General features: G+C 45.8%; 1 protein-coding gene across 1 annotated transcript; it reads right to left on the minus strand.

Annotated features, from left to right (window-relative positions):
- Window positions 1-6379: 6379 nt before the first annotated feature.
- Window positions 6380-10053, minus strand: Pou4f2 (POU class 4 homeobox 2). Its single transcript, XM_034522614.2, has 2 exons — window positions 9484-10053; window positions 6380-9059 (listed from the first exon to the last, which is right to left on the minus strand). Exons 1-2 carry the CDS (start codon window positions 9781-9783, stop codon window positions 8118-8120), a joined length of 1242 nt encoding a protein of 413 aa, XP_034378505.1. The 5' UTR covers window positions 9784-10053; the 3' UTR covers window positions 6380-8117.
- Window positions 10054-17568: the final 7515 nt, after the last annotated feature.

The following is a 17568-nucleotide window of genomic DNA, read 5'->3' on the forward strand; positions in this document are numbered from 1 at the left end:
ACTAGCCGAGCTCACCCGCCTCCCTACTTTACAAGGACCCGGGTTCTTTCTGCGCATCCAGCTGCGCACCAGGGATTGCTGCTTTGCTGCTCGGCCTCCGGGCATCCCAGAGACTGAATGGGGGTTGGGGAGCGGGCTACGGAGCGTTAACCCGACATTCCTAAAAGACTTCTGAACTAGTACCCAAGGCAGAATGGTAAAACAGAGGAGCAGCAACGGCCAGTCCGTAAGCCCTTCCCCGATAGTCCCCAACCACCAAAGAAGCATGCGGGACTTGGCAAAATCGAGCGTCAGACAGAGGTGCAGAAGAGTCGGTGTCTCTGCAGAGGACTGACACCTGGCCCCTAAGGTGAAGGGAAAACAAAGCGAGTCTCAACCTCTTCCCACCATCTTCCCTCTCTGCCCTCAAAAGTGCGAACACCCTCCCCCACCCCCACCCCCAGAGGCCATACACAAGCCCTATGGGACTCCAGATCCTTGAAGTTAAGTGTCCACCCAAGGGTCGCCTAGAAGGGGCGGAGAGGAGAGAGCGGGGTGGGAACGAGGGTGGGCACCTCCTCCCGCCGCCTCCCTCTGGCAGGCTTGAAGCCTCGCAGAGTCTGGGTTTTTTTTTTTTTTTTTTTTTTTTTTTTTTCAGAATAATTGATGGGTCCAGTTCTCCAGAGCTTTCCCGGGGAGAGCAAGGCAGACCGCGCTAGAATTTAAATAGACGTGATTAGTAAAATGCAAGGGAGCACGGATCTGGGGCTCTCTTTCTTGCCGGTTTCTGGCTGTACGCCTGGCAAGGCTACCCAGGGCTCTGGGGGTTTGCCCAGAGCTAGTGAAGGCTCCCTAGCCACTGGAGGGTGGCTCTGCTCGTTGTCCTCCCTCCGCTCCCAACTATCTGCCACCGCACAACCCGGACCTTGTAAAGAGAAGAGAGGGGTTGGGGCTAGCGGACAACCCAAGATCAGCAGGTGCACACCACAAGGTGTCCGGACCGCAGGGTTGGGTGAGGATATTGATTCCTCGGCGCCCAAGCATTAACCTTGGAAAGAGAAGAAAGCCTCCGCTGGTGGAGGCTCCGCGCGCCCCGCTACTTCTTCCCACCTTTTCTACTCTGTCCTGGCCGGCGGACCTCGCTTCAGGCTGCTGGTTCCGGAACTTGGGGCGTCTTTTCGCTTACTGGTGCTCTGAAAGGTCCCCTTCTCAAAGAAGTGACCCGCGCTGGGGGAAACCTTCGCCTTCATCCTCTCCCACATCCCTAGCCCATCGATTTGTTCCTGCAAAGGGGGCTGTGCATTTTTATAACATCTACAGCCAATTAATATTGCATCAACTCTATTTTTTAAACACACACACACACGCTCTAGAATACCCTATCAAAGCCATCTATTATTCACAGAAATGTAATTGGAGACCCAAGATAATGTGTGTTCCAGGGCAATGGAGAAAAACAGAGTCGTGACAATATTTCAGAAAGGAAGGGGATCCGAGGGTATCTAATATTTAATTTCAAGTCTCTGGTTTTATAATTCGAGATTAAAAGCAGTCACGTCTTTGAAGCTAGACAGTTGGTATAAATGTACAGTTAAAATATTCTATTCCACGGTCCCTCGACAGAGCTCTCGACTCGTCCCAGGCTTCATTAAATTTTTATTATCATCCCAGACTAGAGCAGGGAATGAGCGGAAAGACCGTCCATCTAATTGCAATTGATAAAAAGAGAAAGCGAGCTGGAGAGCACTCTTCGATTTCCCCCTCATTTTAATATATTAACAACCGTTTTCTTCACATGCCCAGGCTCTCCCAGACCTGTGATACACACAGTCACATTATCACACGGATTCGTTTTCTACCTTCCAACAAGCATCAGGCTTCACCCTCTTTTCTGTCCTTTGGAAGGCCTAGGGGCTTGGTGGGAAGGGGGTGGGGAGGGTAAGAGAGGCTGGATACAGAAGGTGGTGCAAAAAAAAAAAAAAAAAAGTAACAGCAGTTCACGAAGCATCTGGTGAAGAGATGAACTAGAAACAACATGTGCACAGAGCTGGATCTTCCTGTAGCAAGATGAAAGCACATTGTTACTCAAACAAACACGCAGGTTATACCTGGGTTGCACTTTTCAGCAGCCCTTCCACTGTGCAGATAAAAGGAAAGAGTAACATTTTTATTTTATCTTTCTTTCTGACTGCTGCCTCCTTCCATATCTCTCTCTCTCTCTCTCTCTCTCTCTCTCTCTCTCTCTCTCTCTCTCTCACACACACACACACACACACACACACAGAGAGAGAGAGAGAGAGAGAGGCTGTCCTCTTGTGCCACTAACCTGTCACAGCGGTGACTGTAGTTGTTTGGGCTGGTCTTTTCCTGGAGCCACAGCTCAACAAGGGTGTTTTAAAATCTTTTTTTTTTTTTTTTAACTGGTGTAAATAAACCTTTTCCTCTCCAGGCACAGGAAGTACAGAATAAAACCCACAGTTTGCTTTCCGAGCTGTTTTCTATTATCACATTACCACTTAATTTTATTTCTATTCTCTCCAAGTTAAATAGAAAGCCTGGCTCACAGGGGAGCTGCCATGAGCCTACAGAGTGAGGATGTCAAGCAGAGAGACTCGCCTTGCAAAGTTAATTTCAATTCCCGGGGAGGATTTCCCATTCTGGCTGGCTCTGACCCACAGTAATTAGCTGAGATAACTAATGATTACTTACTTATTCCTTGTAATTATCTGGATTTAATAATTCACTGTGTAATTTATTAATTCGCTCATAATAGACTTTCAGTTCTGGGAATGACTCTTAAAGGGGTGAAGCAGGGAAAATTTAGCAATATTTTTCTCAATGCTATAAATCTGTCTCTTGACAAATGTAGATTTCAGAGATATCACAGCCAACCAGAAGCCTTTGTCCCCTTTTTGTTCTATGGGAACAGACCCAGTTCTACTTTTGTTGGCAGCCCATCCCTTCACAGCCAGCTACAATATAAAGTGAATTCTCTGCCTAGAGTTAGACGTCACTTGGGCCAAGTAACTACAGATACATGTTTCTAAGCCTTTGTCATGGCCTGCCTAGAAAGTTTGAGGCTTACCCTCTAAACAGAATGTTTTATAAAACGGGGGGGGGGGGGGGCACTTTGTCCTTCATTGCTCTTGTCCAGCCCACGTCAAGAGTTTTCACAATACATTTAAAAAAAGACTCCTCTGAAGTTTGAAATAAAGCATTTTAGCTTATTGCACCCCCAGTTCAATTATCCAGGACAAAAATTACAGAAACTGAACTTGATGCAAAAAAAAAAAAAAAAAAAAAAAAAAAAAAAAAAAAACTAACAATATACTATTGTTTATTTTTACTTTAAATGCTATTTTCTTATTGATTTACTTCCTTTTGTTTTGAAATATGGTTTTGTGGTTGACATGGAAGTCACTAAGTAGCCTAGGATGGCCACAAGCTTGCAGCAACACTCCTTCCTGCCTCAGCTCTGCCCACGTGCAGAGATTATAAATGCAAGCCACCGTGCCTGTTATTCATTTACAAATTTATTTCATATAAAATAAGAGAGAACTTTCTAAATTTTAATAACTTTATTCAAATCTTCATGTCGTCATTATTTTTCCTTAAGCAATGTATTGGTGAAATTGATAAATTCCGATAGCAACTATAGTCTCCCCGACAGCATAATACAGAACTTAGATATCAATGAGTGTGTGTGTGATATGCTGTGTTGCTTTGTGATTTTTGCAACAGGATCACACTTAGGTAGCCTGAGAGGGCCTTGAACTCTCCATGTATGCCAGACAGGTTTTGGATCTTGATTGTCCATCTTACTTTCTTGAGTTCTATAATTACAGGGTACACCACCATGCCCCATCTAAGTGATTTTCTTTTCATTTCAGTGTGGATTTATGTGTTCATATACACAAAAAGATCAAATCATTTGCTTTTACAGAAGTTAACAAAAAGAAACTAGACAGTTCTGAAACATGAGACTGAGGATCACTAACTGGGCTGCTAAGTCAATCCATAATATATCTTTTTGCAGTAAGACAGCAATTGAGGCCTTGGGAGAAAATACAAAATTAGTCATGAATGCTGATGGCTTTGATTGACATGGCAAAGATTTCAGACATATTCTGCTGTGCATTCAGGAATACACTGAAAATCAATACCAAATGAATATTTCTCAAGAATTTGCTTAGTCTATTCTTACCTTTGAATCCTTCATTAAGCCCAACTTTCTTCTCTCCAAATCTTTGGCTCTGTATGTCTGCGACTCTCATTAATAAAAGCTTTCAGAATGTACTTGCTTTTTTGAAAATTCTAATATTTTCATAAAACACACATTTAAGCAATCTCTTAATAATGAATGGACAAATGAGCTGAAAGTGTGATATAGTTTTAAAAATTCAGGAATATAAGAACTTGGTAAATTAGAGGGAAATACAGGATTTCAGTCTTCCCTACTGAAGTAAAAAGTTCTCCAATTCAGAAGAATTTTGGCCATGCAAGCATATGTGTAAGTTGTCTTATGGTTCAAAATGAACCAAGAAGAATAAACACTTATTTTATCTCTGCTCAAAAACCATTTCTCAGTTTACTGCTGTTGTGTGATTACACTGAGAGATGGCTTATTTGTTGTCCGAGGACACCAGCACACTAATCAATCTTCTGTCGTCTAATTCTCTGATTTGGTGAGCAAATCATAAGAAGATGAAAATTGTTTCTTATGGAAATCACTCATGCTCCATATCAGAAAGTGTGATGCGCTACACATTCAACTCGTCCCTCTCATTATCTCTGGTCTGAAATGGGGGATAATAAATAAATAAGAACAAGTGAAAAGTTCTTCAACTGCTTAGCTGTTGAAACGCTCCCTGCTCAGCCCGTGGTCGCTGGCCATGGTGCTGAAATTGCTTCGCAGACTACTGACATTAGAGCTGTCTTTAAAAAAAAAAGAGAGAGAGAAAGAGTTTCAGAAAACCTGAAACCGAGGATGGAAACAGAACTTTCTGCCCTCCTAAACACAGTAATAAAACCAAACCATCAATATCACTGTGCCTAAATTTACAGTTTTTTTCTCCTAGAACACTATGTGCCAGTGTATTTTTCCAAACCTATGAAGTGCATCTCATTGAATCTAAATGGACACTTGAATCTTGTTTTTGAGGCATGTACTTTGTTTCAGTTATAGAAGAGATGGTCTCTCCATGCATGTACCATCCAACTTCTATAACTACTTTTGTTCTGTCTGAAAATAATAATCAGTTTTCCTGCATCATTTATTCCCAAATTGGACCAGTGTAACAATGTTCATATATTTGTGGGCTGTTTTCTTAGCTTCTTCCCAATAAAGAGAAATCTCGTGGCAGTTTCATATGGGGAAGGCTGATAGAGTTAAGAAGAATTATCCTCAGAGAGCATGTTCAGGACAGGTCAGTACCTGCTTCTTTATTCTTGTTTAATCTATACAATAATATAATGCTCTCAATTAATTCTATGAACTGTGGATGGTGTAAAACTACAAATCATAGCCTTACTAGAAAAAAATAAACATTGAAAGCCCAATACATTGCCCAACTATTGTGAAGGGCCTGAAAATTATCATAATGGGAGAGGATTGTCTTAAAGTAAGATTAGAAAAAGAAGTGGCTATGCCAAATGGGCAGAATCCCATGGCCACATCAATGTTTAATAGACTTCTTCCAGTTCCTGTGCCAAACAAAGTCACAAAAAAGGGGGGGCAAAATTTGTTCCTTTTAACCACGAAGGATTTTCCTCAGCCACACCCTGTCTATTGCAATAATGCTAGTTTCCTTAAAGGTTATGGGGAATAGGAAAAGACAGAGACAGAGGACACCAAGACATACTTTATTCACCTGCCAGGACCCCAGGTGCTTTCTACTGTGGCTTGTGTGTTGATCTTCAGGACAGGCTAAAGAACTGAGAACTCAGGGGGTTGAGCTCCTTTCCTTGCTCACCAAGTCCTGCCCCCACTGTTGCCACACCCAGCCTCCCACAGCTACTGAAATGTGGGCTGAGTTCCTTTCTTTCTTTGCCCCATGGGAGATGGGAAGGAATGGCTGAAATAGTTTCCATCTGACCTTAGCTTTGTAAGATTCTCTTTACAGAATTACTTCAAGTCTGGAGAAGGGACTCCAGAGCAGCTATCTGGAGCCAGACACCATGATTTCATCTAAGCTAAAAAGCAAAAGTACCCTGTGAGATGAGCTCTGACCATTAACATGAAATTATAAACCCTGTTGTTCTTTTAGCCTTTCCCAGGGAGTTGCCTCTTACAAAGTCCAAGCCACCTTTTAATAGTGGCCACTCTCTGTGTTCTTGTCTTTTAAAAGAATCAGCACCAAAATAATTCCCACATAAATGATTAAAAACTGCATCACGTTTTAAAAGTCATTTAATATTAATAGCATGTTTTAATGAAAAAAGCAGCATACTTTGCCAGTAAAACATTAAAATCATCTCTTCAATGAAAGACAATGAAACAACACCCAAAATAACTTAATACATCACTATAGTAAATAATCCATTAACAAAAACAAGAAACGAGGTCATATACAGAACTCAGAACTTTGGAAAGCCTCAAATGGATCAGCAATTACAGCAAATTCTGTAAGAATATATTTATATGTGCATCATTTTGAATGAAATATTTACAATAGATAAGGTACCAGTTGCTGTGTACCTATTTTTGTGTATGTGCTCCAAAAGGATTCTACCAAACACTGTGAATTTACAAGCAGTGCACTGTCTTTCTTATAGTTTCAAAATTTTCCCCCTACAAACAAACCTCCTAAAAGGAAAATTGAAGGATTCCTATAAAGGTTAAAATGTAGCAACAAAGCAATTGAAAACTGGGAGATTGAAATACCTTGGTGAGATCTTAGAATCCAGCAGAGTAAGCACCAAGTGGAGAACGCACCTAAAGCTGGTCATCAGTTGTACCTCCAACTGCTTCCTCTCTTCTGTTAGAGACGTGTACTGTGTCTGTGTGTAGGCATGTAAGGTGAGTGAGAGAGCACGTGTGCTGCGGGGACAATGTGGGAATCCCCATTAAATATGTAAGGAAGTAAACAAGACTTCGGACAGTGAATCAGGTCTACACGATTAAGACATCAATTATCAAGTGTCAGAACACTACCAGTTAAAAACAAAGGGAAGAAACAATCTTCATTCAACGTGAGAATATACAACTAGGCCAAAGAGAACACAGTCTAACTGGGAAGCTGTAAACATCCAGGAAACTCGGCAGACAAAAAAAAAAGAAAAAAGAAAAAGAAAAAAAAGAAAGAAAGAAAGAGAAAAAAGAAGAAAATGTTTGAGTATCACTAGCTATACGTATCCGCCGGTTTTATTTTTCAGACTAAAGAAGTTTAATTAATTAGGATGTGCACAAAATTAAGTTGCCAGAGAGATAAATTAATAATTTACAGAGGGTTGTACGGCAATAATCTAATAATAGCTGTCAAGATCAGTGAACACAGCAGGCGCAACTCCCTCCGTAAGTATTAACACTTCAGAGAAGGAAGAAAGCGTAAGAACCACAATAAAAATATATATATAATATACAGTGTAAATGCAGAAAGTCTGCCATCTTTTTTAATTCAAAATACTTTAGAGATGTCTCTATCATATCACATTAAACATCAACTCTAGCTTCGAGTTTCAGTCCTGAATCAATTTCTATCTCTGAAAAATAGTTGCAAAGTGTACTTTTAAACGTGAACAAGGTGACGTCTGTAAGAATAAAAACAAATCTTACTTGTTCATTCTTGCGGGTTTTCAAAAGCTTGTCCCTCTGCCTTCCTGTTGATAGACAGCTCCACTCTTTCTTGATGAAGCCGAGCAGCCGAGGTGCGGTTAGGGGACAGCTCTGCTACAGCTTGATACATTCCTTTTCATGTTGTTTGTGGTTTTGTTTTTTTCTTCACTTTGCGAAACCGGTTCACAATCTCTCTCTGATTTGGGCTCAACTGCTTGCTTCTTTGCTCCTGGCTTAGTCTGGGTTCACATTTACCGGAATTGTTTCTGATAGCCAAAGTAGAAAGAAAAGAGGCAGGAGAGGCAAGGGGGTGGGGGTAGAAAAGAGAGGATGAAAGGAAAGGGCCAGCCCTGGAGAAGGGTCCCTAAATGCCGGCCGAGTATTTCATTCGCTTCTGTTTCTGCCTCTGGTTGCAGAACCAGACGCGCACCACGTTTTTCTTGAGGTCGAGCTTCTCGGCGATGGCAGCGATCTTCTCCGAGGAGGGTCTTGGCTGGATGGCGAAGTAGGCTTCCAGCGAGCGCTTCTCGGGCGCCGCGATGGACGTGCGTTTGCGTTTCTTCTCCGCGCCATTGAAGAGCTCCGGCTTGGTAAGCTTCTCGCGGTGGGATTTCTCTGCTTCCTCCAGCCACGCCTGCAGGATGGGCTTGAGCGCGATCATGTTGTTGTGCGACAGCGTGAGAGACTCGAACCTGCAGATGGTGCTCTGGCTGAGCGAGCCCACGCCCGGGATCTTGAGGTTGGCCAGCGCAGAACCCACATCTGCCTGGGTCACACCCAGCTTGATGCGTCGCTGCTTGAAGCGCTCGGCGAACGCCTCCAGGTCCCGCGGGTCTGCATCCACGTCGCTCATGCAGCCCATGTGCGAGGGCAGCCCGTGCGCGTGGGCCATACTCAGGGCTGCTTGGTGCATGGGGTTCATGGTGGCCATGTGCGGTGCGTGAGCCGGAGTGGACACCACCGTGCCGTCGGGGCCTGCCATGGCTCCCAGGGCCAGCCCGGGGCTCAGGTGCTCCAGCAGCTCACCCTCCAGCGCCTGATGCGGCTGGTGGTGGTGGTGATGGTGATGGTGGTGGTGGTGGTGGGTACCAGCCAGAGCGGACGGGTGCGAGATGGGCACAGATGAAGAGGAGGCGGCCGACGTGCACGGGATGGTGTTCATGGTGTGGTAAGTGGCGTCCGGCTTGAAGGGGCTGTGGTGGGGCGGATGGTGGTGGTGGCTCTTACTCTGGGAGACGATGTCCACTGCGGCCAGAGCCTCGGCACGGGCCAGCAGACTCTCATCCAGCCCGCCGAATATATTGCTCTGCAATTGTAAGTAGAAGGCACACATTACGCTCAGCAGGGAATTGTGCGCGCTCTCTCCGGAAGCCCCCGGCCCAGGGCTCGCCACCGCCACCGCGCCTACAGCATTCCCAGAACGTTAAAATAATAATAACGACAAAGATCCTGAAACTCGGCAGAGAGAAGAGAAGCCTTCGCGAGAAGCCAATGTGCAGGGGGAGGAAAAATGAGCCACAGACAACACAACACAACACAACACGCGCGCACAGGCAGCATCCCAGGTCATAAAAATTAATATGAAAGGCAAGACCCGTTGAATACTTAAGAGAGGGGGGATTGGTTGGAGGTGTGGGGTGATTTGCTGTGCAGACATGAAAAAAACATCAAGCAGATAAAGGAGGCTGTCAAAATGTGCCTTTAAGCGGTGATTATGCAGACATACGCACCGGTGGGGTTGGAAGACAAGCTCTCCGCATCGCCTCCGAGCCCCCGCCGCCGCCACCGCCGCTGCCGCTGCTGCTGGAACTGCTGCTCCGGCCTCCGCCGCCTCCGCCGCCTCCGCCGCCGCCGCCGCCACCGCCGCCGCCAGCGTTGCTGGAGCTGCTAGGGGAACTGGCCGAGGGCGCCGCGGGCGCAGAGGAGCCCGGGGAGGCACTGTGCAGCGCCGAGTACTTGGGCTCCACGTGCAGGCTGCCGGCGTGAGGCATGCTGAACGCCTGCTTGCTGTTCAGGGACATCATCATCATCTTCCCTTGAGCGGCGCGCTCGTCAGTGGAGCACTTTGGTCCCAGCTACCCGACCCTCCGGAGAAGTACCCGGCCGGAGAAGCAGAGGGGACAACACTGCAAAGTTGTGCTCAGCCGCCACCGCTTCCAGGCTCGCTCTCCCAGTCTGGCCGCTAGCTCTGCTCCTGCGTCGCCTGCTAAGTCTGCCCGAGCTGTTGCCCTGCTCCGGGTGGCGCTGACTTCAGACCTCAGCGCCCCAGAGTGCCCCAGCTCGTCGAGGCCGTGGAGTTATAGTCCTCTCTTCCCGCGCCTGCCCCCCGCCCGCCCTCCCCCTCCTTCTCTCCCCCGCCCTCCCCTGCCAGGAAGCACTGGCTCTGGGTGGGTTTCTCCCCGCCCTGGCTCCCCCTTGGCTCCCCCCAGGCTCCGGTCCTTTCAATTCTCCCTGCACCCGCCCCTCTCGCTCTGCTTCGGGACCCGCTGCCTTCCCTGCCTCGGCACCCGCTCAGCTGTTACCACTCCTACGCCGCGCCTGCAACTCCGGCTTCCAATCGCGCCCCAGCTCAACCCCACCCAACTAGTCGGGTCGGTGCTTCAGGTCACCCGGCAGTGCCAGTCACCTAAATGCCAGCCTCCAGCCCCTCCCGCTGCTTCTGCCAGATTTCCGCCTCCCTGGGAAAAGAAACTCCCTCTAAAAGTTGCGTCCCAAGCCGACCTCGATGCGACTGGCCCGATACTGTGAGGTGCACCTTACCTGGCCACCTGCTCTCCTACCCTCTGCTTACCACTAAGTTTCAGAGGCCCTCCCCTCCCGTCAGCTCCAGTGACCCTGATTCCCCAGCTGCGGGCCACTGGTGAGGATCTAGACGCTGCGGCGACCCGGTCCTCCGCTCTGCTCTGAGCTCCCGCCTTGACAGGTGCTGAAATCAGCCCTGGGCTTCACATCCCACCGCCCGGCGGGTGCCTAGTGCAGAAAGACGTGGGTCTGCCCGGCTGCAGGGCTTTCTCTCCCTCGATTTCCCTCAGCTCTCAGCGGATTGGACAGCCACACAGCCCGTTAGGGGCGTCTGTGCGCATGCGACTCCCCCCTTTGTGGGCATATCCCCCTCTAACACAGGTAAAGATTCCTCTCCCCCCACCCCTTCTCTTTTTCCACCTCCTCCCTATGTCCAGTACAGGGTGAGCTGGGACTTGGGAGGATCCCCTGACAAACCCTGACTCTGGATGTATTATTCTTCATTAGCTACAATCAAAGGAAAAGGAGCAACTGACAGGAAGAGAAGGGCCAGAAATACAGAGCGCATGTGCTGCCGAATGCCACCACCACCACCACCACCACCACCACCACCACAACACACACACACACACACACACACACGCACACGCACACGCACAAGCACAAGCACGCGCGCACACACACGCGCGCGCGCGCACACACACACACACACACACACACACACTCAGGGGCTGGTATAAGTCCCACTTATCTTCATTTCCACAGTCGCTGTGTGCAGAGACTATTTTTAGCTTACACTTTGCTCTCACTTTTGTGCTAGTGCAAACCAGTTTTCCTGGAAGTGGACACACATTCTGAGTTCCAGTTCAAAAGCAGACAGTGTGGCCCACTCCCCAGCCTCAACCCCCCAAACACAACCTATTTACTCTCCTTCACGTTCCCATCCTTTCTCTACGTCCTGCGGTGTTTGGGGCTACTCTCACCTTCCCAGAGCGCGGAGGACACTGGGTGCGGATACCGGTGAGGACATGAGTGTGGCTGGTCTGGGACAGGGTGATCTGGAGCAGGTGCAGGCGCTGGGAGCTTGGGAAGGCCAGCAGGTGCGAGAGCAGGCGGCAGGCCGAAGAAGCACTGGCGCGCGCTAGGACAAAAACAAAGTGGAGGGCAAGCGTGGAAAGGGGAGCCCTCTGGGAGTCAGCACCCGGAAGCCCTGCGGCGGTAGCGGCGAGCAGGAAACCACTGATCATCCCCTGACCTCATCCAGGCCCCGGCAGGCAGGTTCAAGTTAGAAAAGCTGTGGTTGGAGTTCCCCAGAAAGCCTCAGCTCTGACCGCGCGGCGGGATCTGTCCGTGGTACTTAAATCTCGGCCGCTTTTCTTCGCCAGTCTGGAGCCCGCCTTTCTCTTCCCCTGCGTAAAGGAAAATAATAAACAGTAGCCAAAGGGGATTCCTACGAGCCATGTTCTCCACTGAGAGCTTCTCAGGGCTCGGGACTCGGAGAGGGGGGTTTGAACGTGACTGTGTGCAAGACTGTTCAAGTAAGTGCTTAGGTGTTTAATTTCTACCTCAACAGCCAAGGTAATTTTCAAGGAAAAAAAAATAACATTGTGCACTTCTCACTGTCTCAAGCTTCGCGAAATGAAATAAATCAAAGTTAAAAGCTTGAGTATCATTTAATTATAGTGTGAATAGCGCTTTGAAAGAAGTACAACAGCATCTCTAAACAAATTATGACCCAGCCAGGAAGGAATTATTAGATTGAAATTTCATTTAGGCTCGGGAGACACCGAGCTTCACCGTGTAATCTGCTATGCCTCGTCTGATTTGTATGCTTAATTCAGCTTGACGAATTTATTAGTTTTCATAATAGTGAAAAAATGAACAGCACTGTGGGCATTGTGTGTATATAAATTGTATGTCATCGTGGAAAAGCTGGAGTCTATAGAAATCTTTTATTAATGCCAGTATAAGAGAGAGAATTTTGTGCCTGCCTTAGAGAGGTCCATGCCAAACTCCACTGCCGTGTCTCACTGGTTCATTAACATATCGTCATACTAATTAAACCACTTCATCAGTGATATAATTTCAAACTTCAAATTATGTTCTAATTAACAAGGGTTGTCCAATTTGCTTAATCTTCAAAAGGCTTTGGATGGTCTAATTAGTATAAACTGTTGAGCATCTCAAATGCCTAATAAAAATCCATTAAAATATGTGGGTGTGTTTTTTATCAGTATTGAGTGAGGAAGAACCACATACCCAAAGAAATTCTGAGCAGAGTAGGAAATAACAGGAAGACAAATGTTGTCATCCACTCAGTTCCCCCAGATTGTTACAGTGAGTTAATTACAGAAAGAGGAAAAAAAAAACTTTGTGGTATTTCAACTCCTAAACCATGTGTTTATGTATATAAATAAAGGCACAAAGATACCAAGATGGAAAAACCACATGGGGAAAGAATTCTTCTCTTTCATTAGGTGTCTAATTAGATGTAAAGTCAAAAGCAGCCCTGAGGAGATGCCCAAACACTACTGTGGCTACAGTCCGCTGAACTTGAATTACAAAATCAAATATTTGGGGTGTTTTGAACCTCTTTTTGTCCCTCCTCTTTCATTGTGCTTAATCACTTGTAATAGTTGTATTAATGTATGTTGTCATCTGGGAGTATTGAGAAATGAATATCGTTAATATGAATTAATCTTGATTTTAATACCAACTGACAACTGATCTCCAAAATGCTAAACACTTGTCACCACTTTATATGGTAAATAAGATAGTATAATAAATTCATGAAATAGAGGGGATACTGTTGAACTGACTGGACAAACTTTGCTTAATATGAAATTTATTGACTAAACTATTTCTTTAGGCAAAAAAAAAAAAAAAAAAAAAAAAAAAAAAAAAAAAAAAAAAAAAAAAAAAAAAAAACTTCCATGAAACAAGTTTTCTGATTGGATTCCACATACATCATTAAGTTAGCCTTAAATTACTATTCAGCTCTGAAATATTTTTTTAAGTGATCTCTCTAATTTCAGACAAGAAAAGAAACATCACTGTTAACTAATTACCAAGTGGAGGTGAGTGTATGACTGGGGAGAAATTGTTTCCTGCCTCTTAGAAATGGTCCCCTTTTCTCCTTCCTTCTAGAAAACTTGTGCATTTTTAAGAGCCAAATCAGAGTTTCATTTCTTCTCCTACTCCAAGTGAAGAATGAACAACAGTGATTGTGTTACATTAGAGAGAAGATGAAATTCTTCCTTCATCAGCAAGACTGGCAGTCTTGCAGTCTCTCCCTTCAGGGGTGTCCAGAATACCAACATCCTCGTGGTCATATCAATAAAACCTATCTCAGTCTTGCCCACAGGCTTTGCTGGAGAGTACTTCAGCAGCTGTAGAATTTGGAAGCTGATCTGGGAACAGGGAATCCAGATCCAAGCCCCACCCCAGCCCCTCCTTACCATCCAAATCCATGCCCCACCCCAGCCCTCCTTACCATCCAAATTCCTGCCCCAGCCCCAGCCCTCCTTACCATCCAAATCCCTGCCCCAGCCCCAGCCCCAGCCCTCCTTACCAGGGGAATTTAAACTGCTAGAAAGTTGGCAAAAAACAAACAAACAAACAAAACCCACCAAGATGTGAATGTAAATTGGACCCAGATAACAAACTTGTTTAAGATGATCTCAATACACAGTCATCTGTAAATCCTCCTTCCCAAAACTCAATGCGTCTGCCAACCTACTTAGGCAATCAAAGGGGGAAGGGGGCTGAAAAGTATATCAACTGTGTGATTAGAGCAGGGGCTTCTCACTTTCTTCCCACCCAGCCTCTTTGTCAGACAGTAGCTTCTGTCCCATCCACTGCCAGATGCAGACAGATGTGAACTGTCTCTCTCCAGTCGAGGAGTTCACCAAGGAAGGATTCCTGGCGGCAGCAGCAGAGTCCCTGCACTACAATTCCACCCCCTACCCAGAAATCGACTGATGCCCGAAGCCATCCCAGGGGGACAAACCACTGTCTCCTCCTTTCTGGGTCTTAATTTACTATTAAAATTTTAAGTAGTGCATTCATATTTTACTGGATTTAATGTGTTTTATTAAAATTTAATTTATTAAGGGCAGTGTGATTTCTTTGTATTTCAAACAGAATTGAAATGCACTACAAGAAAGATTTCTCAAAAGACAAATCTGCCCTATTCAAAGCGCCAACACACTTAAAGGAGTTAAAGGAGCATGGGAAAGACAAGGAGGAATTCTTCAGTCCTGGTTTCCACATTATCAAATGCAAGGTGATCAGCCAACTTGCTTCAGATTCTGCAGGAGGACGACCCCCCCCCACACACACACACACACACTCACGCTCTCACGCTCTCTCTCATGGACACTGACTCTGTGGGGGAATGGTCAAACTCCTGAGCCTTGGCTGTACCTGGAAAGCAAAGGAAAAGAAAAAAGGGAAAAGAAAAGAAAAAAAAAAAAAAAAAGGGAGGGAAAGGGCTCGGAAATGGAGAGTTTCCGGGACGACCAAGGATCTGTGAAAACGCCAGGAAAGGACAGTCCTGGTACTGAACGTTGAAAGAGAGGTCAAGAATTTCACGGAGACACTGTCCCTTGTTCAACACAAAAGCTCTTAGGTTTTTTGTTTAATTTTCCCCTTAGAGGTTAGCCGCCTCAGATCTCGCCACATATGGCACTTCCCAGAAGGTTCCAAAGAGCTCACAACCTCCTCCATCCCCCACCTCCTGAACCCACTGGGCAAAGAAGGTCAAAATTATGTGGCTAACACAGAGAGCTCAGGTGGTTAGGAGACTTGAGCCTGAGCCTGACGTTTAAGTGTATATACCAGGCAGGAGAGGAGTACGAGGTGAAAGGGGTACGAAAGAAATGAAAACAACGCTCCCCCCCTTTAATTGGTAGGGAAAGAGAGCAGAGAAAAGCTCTCTCTGGTAATGGGAGGAGGGTAGCCAGCAGGCCCGGGGATCCCAGGGGTCCCGGCTGTTGCCGCTAGTGAGTTAGCAGCGGCTAAGAGTGGCCAGGAGGGATGATAGCTGATTGGATCCTTTGACAAGAGTAATACTGGAAGCAAGGAGCCAGCAGAGAGGACCAAAGTCCCCCTCCTCTCTCAACTCTGCAGAGCTGGTGCGAATCCACACACCTCTGAATACACTCTCAACACACACACACACACACACACACACACACACACACACACACACACACACAGAGTGAGAGACAGAGAGACAGAGAAAGACACAGAGACACAGACAGAGAGTCACCTGTGGCCCTTCCCTCCTCTCCCAGAAAGCTTAAGAGCAGAACCCAAGTCCTTCTTCCTAACCTTCTGCAGGCTCCCCTGTGTTTACCCTCCAGGTAAACTATTTTTCCTCCCAGGGAATTTCCACGGTCCAGTCAGTGTATTTGCCTCTATTCAAAGTTAAGTCCAGTCACGAAATCTAACGGAAAGTATTGGAACAATCAATGAAGATTTTTGCAGTCATTGGCGCCTTGTGCTTCTTGGAACGAAAATAAATGTAAGAAATCGAAACTTAATTACTTGAAAGAAATCCAGAAATCCCTTTGCATAATTTATCCGGTCATTTTTAGTAGCTTTTGTGTTCAGTTCACTGTATGGTACCTGTGTACTTTTGGAGATATAGCTGCTTCCTTACAAGCAAGGTTCCTTGAGGCTTCCTACCCTCCTCCACCTTAGACCTTTCATTCTAAGTCCTCTTGGCTCCAGCCAGTCCTGATCAGTCACTGGCAGTTTCTTTTCAAACTGCAATCTTCAAGCTTAGTATTACATAAAATAAAACAAAATTTAAAATGTTATCCATTCTCTTTTCTTTGTCTTCCTGTTCACTGGGACTATCATACTTGAATTTGTGAGGGATGTTTAACGCTAGATCTGATGCCAGGTCCCATGGTAACTAACAGGCCCTGGACAGCTTCTCTGAGGGATGAAGCACCATCAAAAGCCATTCTGCTGGTGATGAAAAATTGATTAAATGGTGGATTGTTTTTCCTTCTCTCAAAGGAAAGCTTTCCCTCCATACATTTCTGAGTGTCGTTATCTTCCTAATTTCCAAATACTAAGTATTTATTCTGATTAAATTACTCAGCTGGGCCTTTAGTCGGACCACTAAAGTCGAACACCAGGTTTTCTTTCCCCTCTAATTCTTTTCAAACTTACTCCTTTCTCCTCACTTAGCTTCCAGTTAAGTGAAAAATCTTTGTACGTGTAAAATGTTAAAAGACCTTTCACCGAGGGCTCCAAATAAAAATAGATGTTCCTGTGTTCACCTTTGAGACAGTGGCTAAGAGTCGAAAGTTTTTGCGCATGCATGACTCTGACATTGGACACCGCTGGGAATTTAACAATTTGATCATGACGAATGCTGTGGCCAGTGGATGGTGTGTTGGCAGACAGTACCTGAGTCTGTTAGCGTGGTCAGGGGGGCTCCGTGGAGGCAGGCTCTTTCAAAGACACCTCACAGACAGCTGAAGTAATGTTATGAAACAATGAAAAACACATTGGGGAACAGCTTGGGAACTGAAGTACATTTGATTTAACTTACATTAACAGAAATGTAATGTAAAAGGGAAAGGATCTAACAAAACCATTAATAATTAAAAAATAATTACAGATGGTCTACCCTTACTATTCATAACCACTCAACGTTTTAGACAAAGGAAACGCATTCCTCTTAATGGTGGTGAGATGTGAGCGGCCTGCCAATGAGAAGTCACGTACGTCAAGGCTGTGCATTTGTCAAAGGACACAGTTCTCCTCGTGCCCTCTACCTACATCTTCATTTATTCTCTCAGACCTTCCTCCTGCATCCACAATGAATGCCCAAGTGTGCACAGCAGACTTCTGAGCAGCACCAGCTGAGGAGCAGGATCAGATGGCTGGAGTATTACAGGACACACACCTACAGGTGTCTGGAAGTTTGCACAGCTTTGTAACAGACTTTGGTTGGACAGCTGCCTCACTTACCCCTCAAGGATTTCACAAAAACAATGGCCCTTTAAATGCAGTAGTTCGTTCCCTGTGCCTGGCCTGATCTTTTTTTTTAA

The sequence above is a fragment of the Arvicanthis niloticus genome, chromosome 18 (genome assembly GCF_011762505.2).
Source record: "Arvicanthis niloticus isolate mArvNil1 chromosome 18, mArvNil1.pat.X, whole genome shotgun sequence".
Lineage (NCBI taxonomy): Eukaryota > Metazoa > Chordata > Mammalia > Rodentia > Muridae > Arvicanthis > Arvicanthis niloticus.

Coding starts and splice junctions, on each gene's coding strand:
- Pou4f2 (XM_034522614.2), bottom strand. CDS start 9,783: ATGATGATGATGTCCCTGAACAGCAAGCAGGCGTTCAGCATGCCTCAC. Junction 9,060..9,483: donor CTTGTCTTCCAACCCCACCG/GTGCGTATGTCT, acceptor TTACAATTGCAG/AGCAATATATTCGGCGGGCT.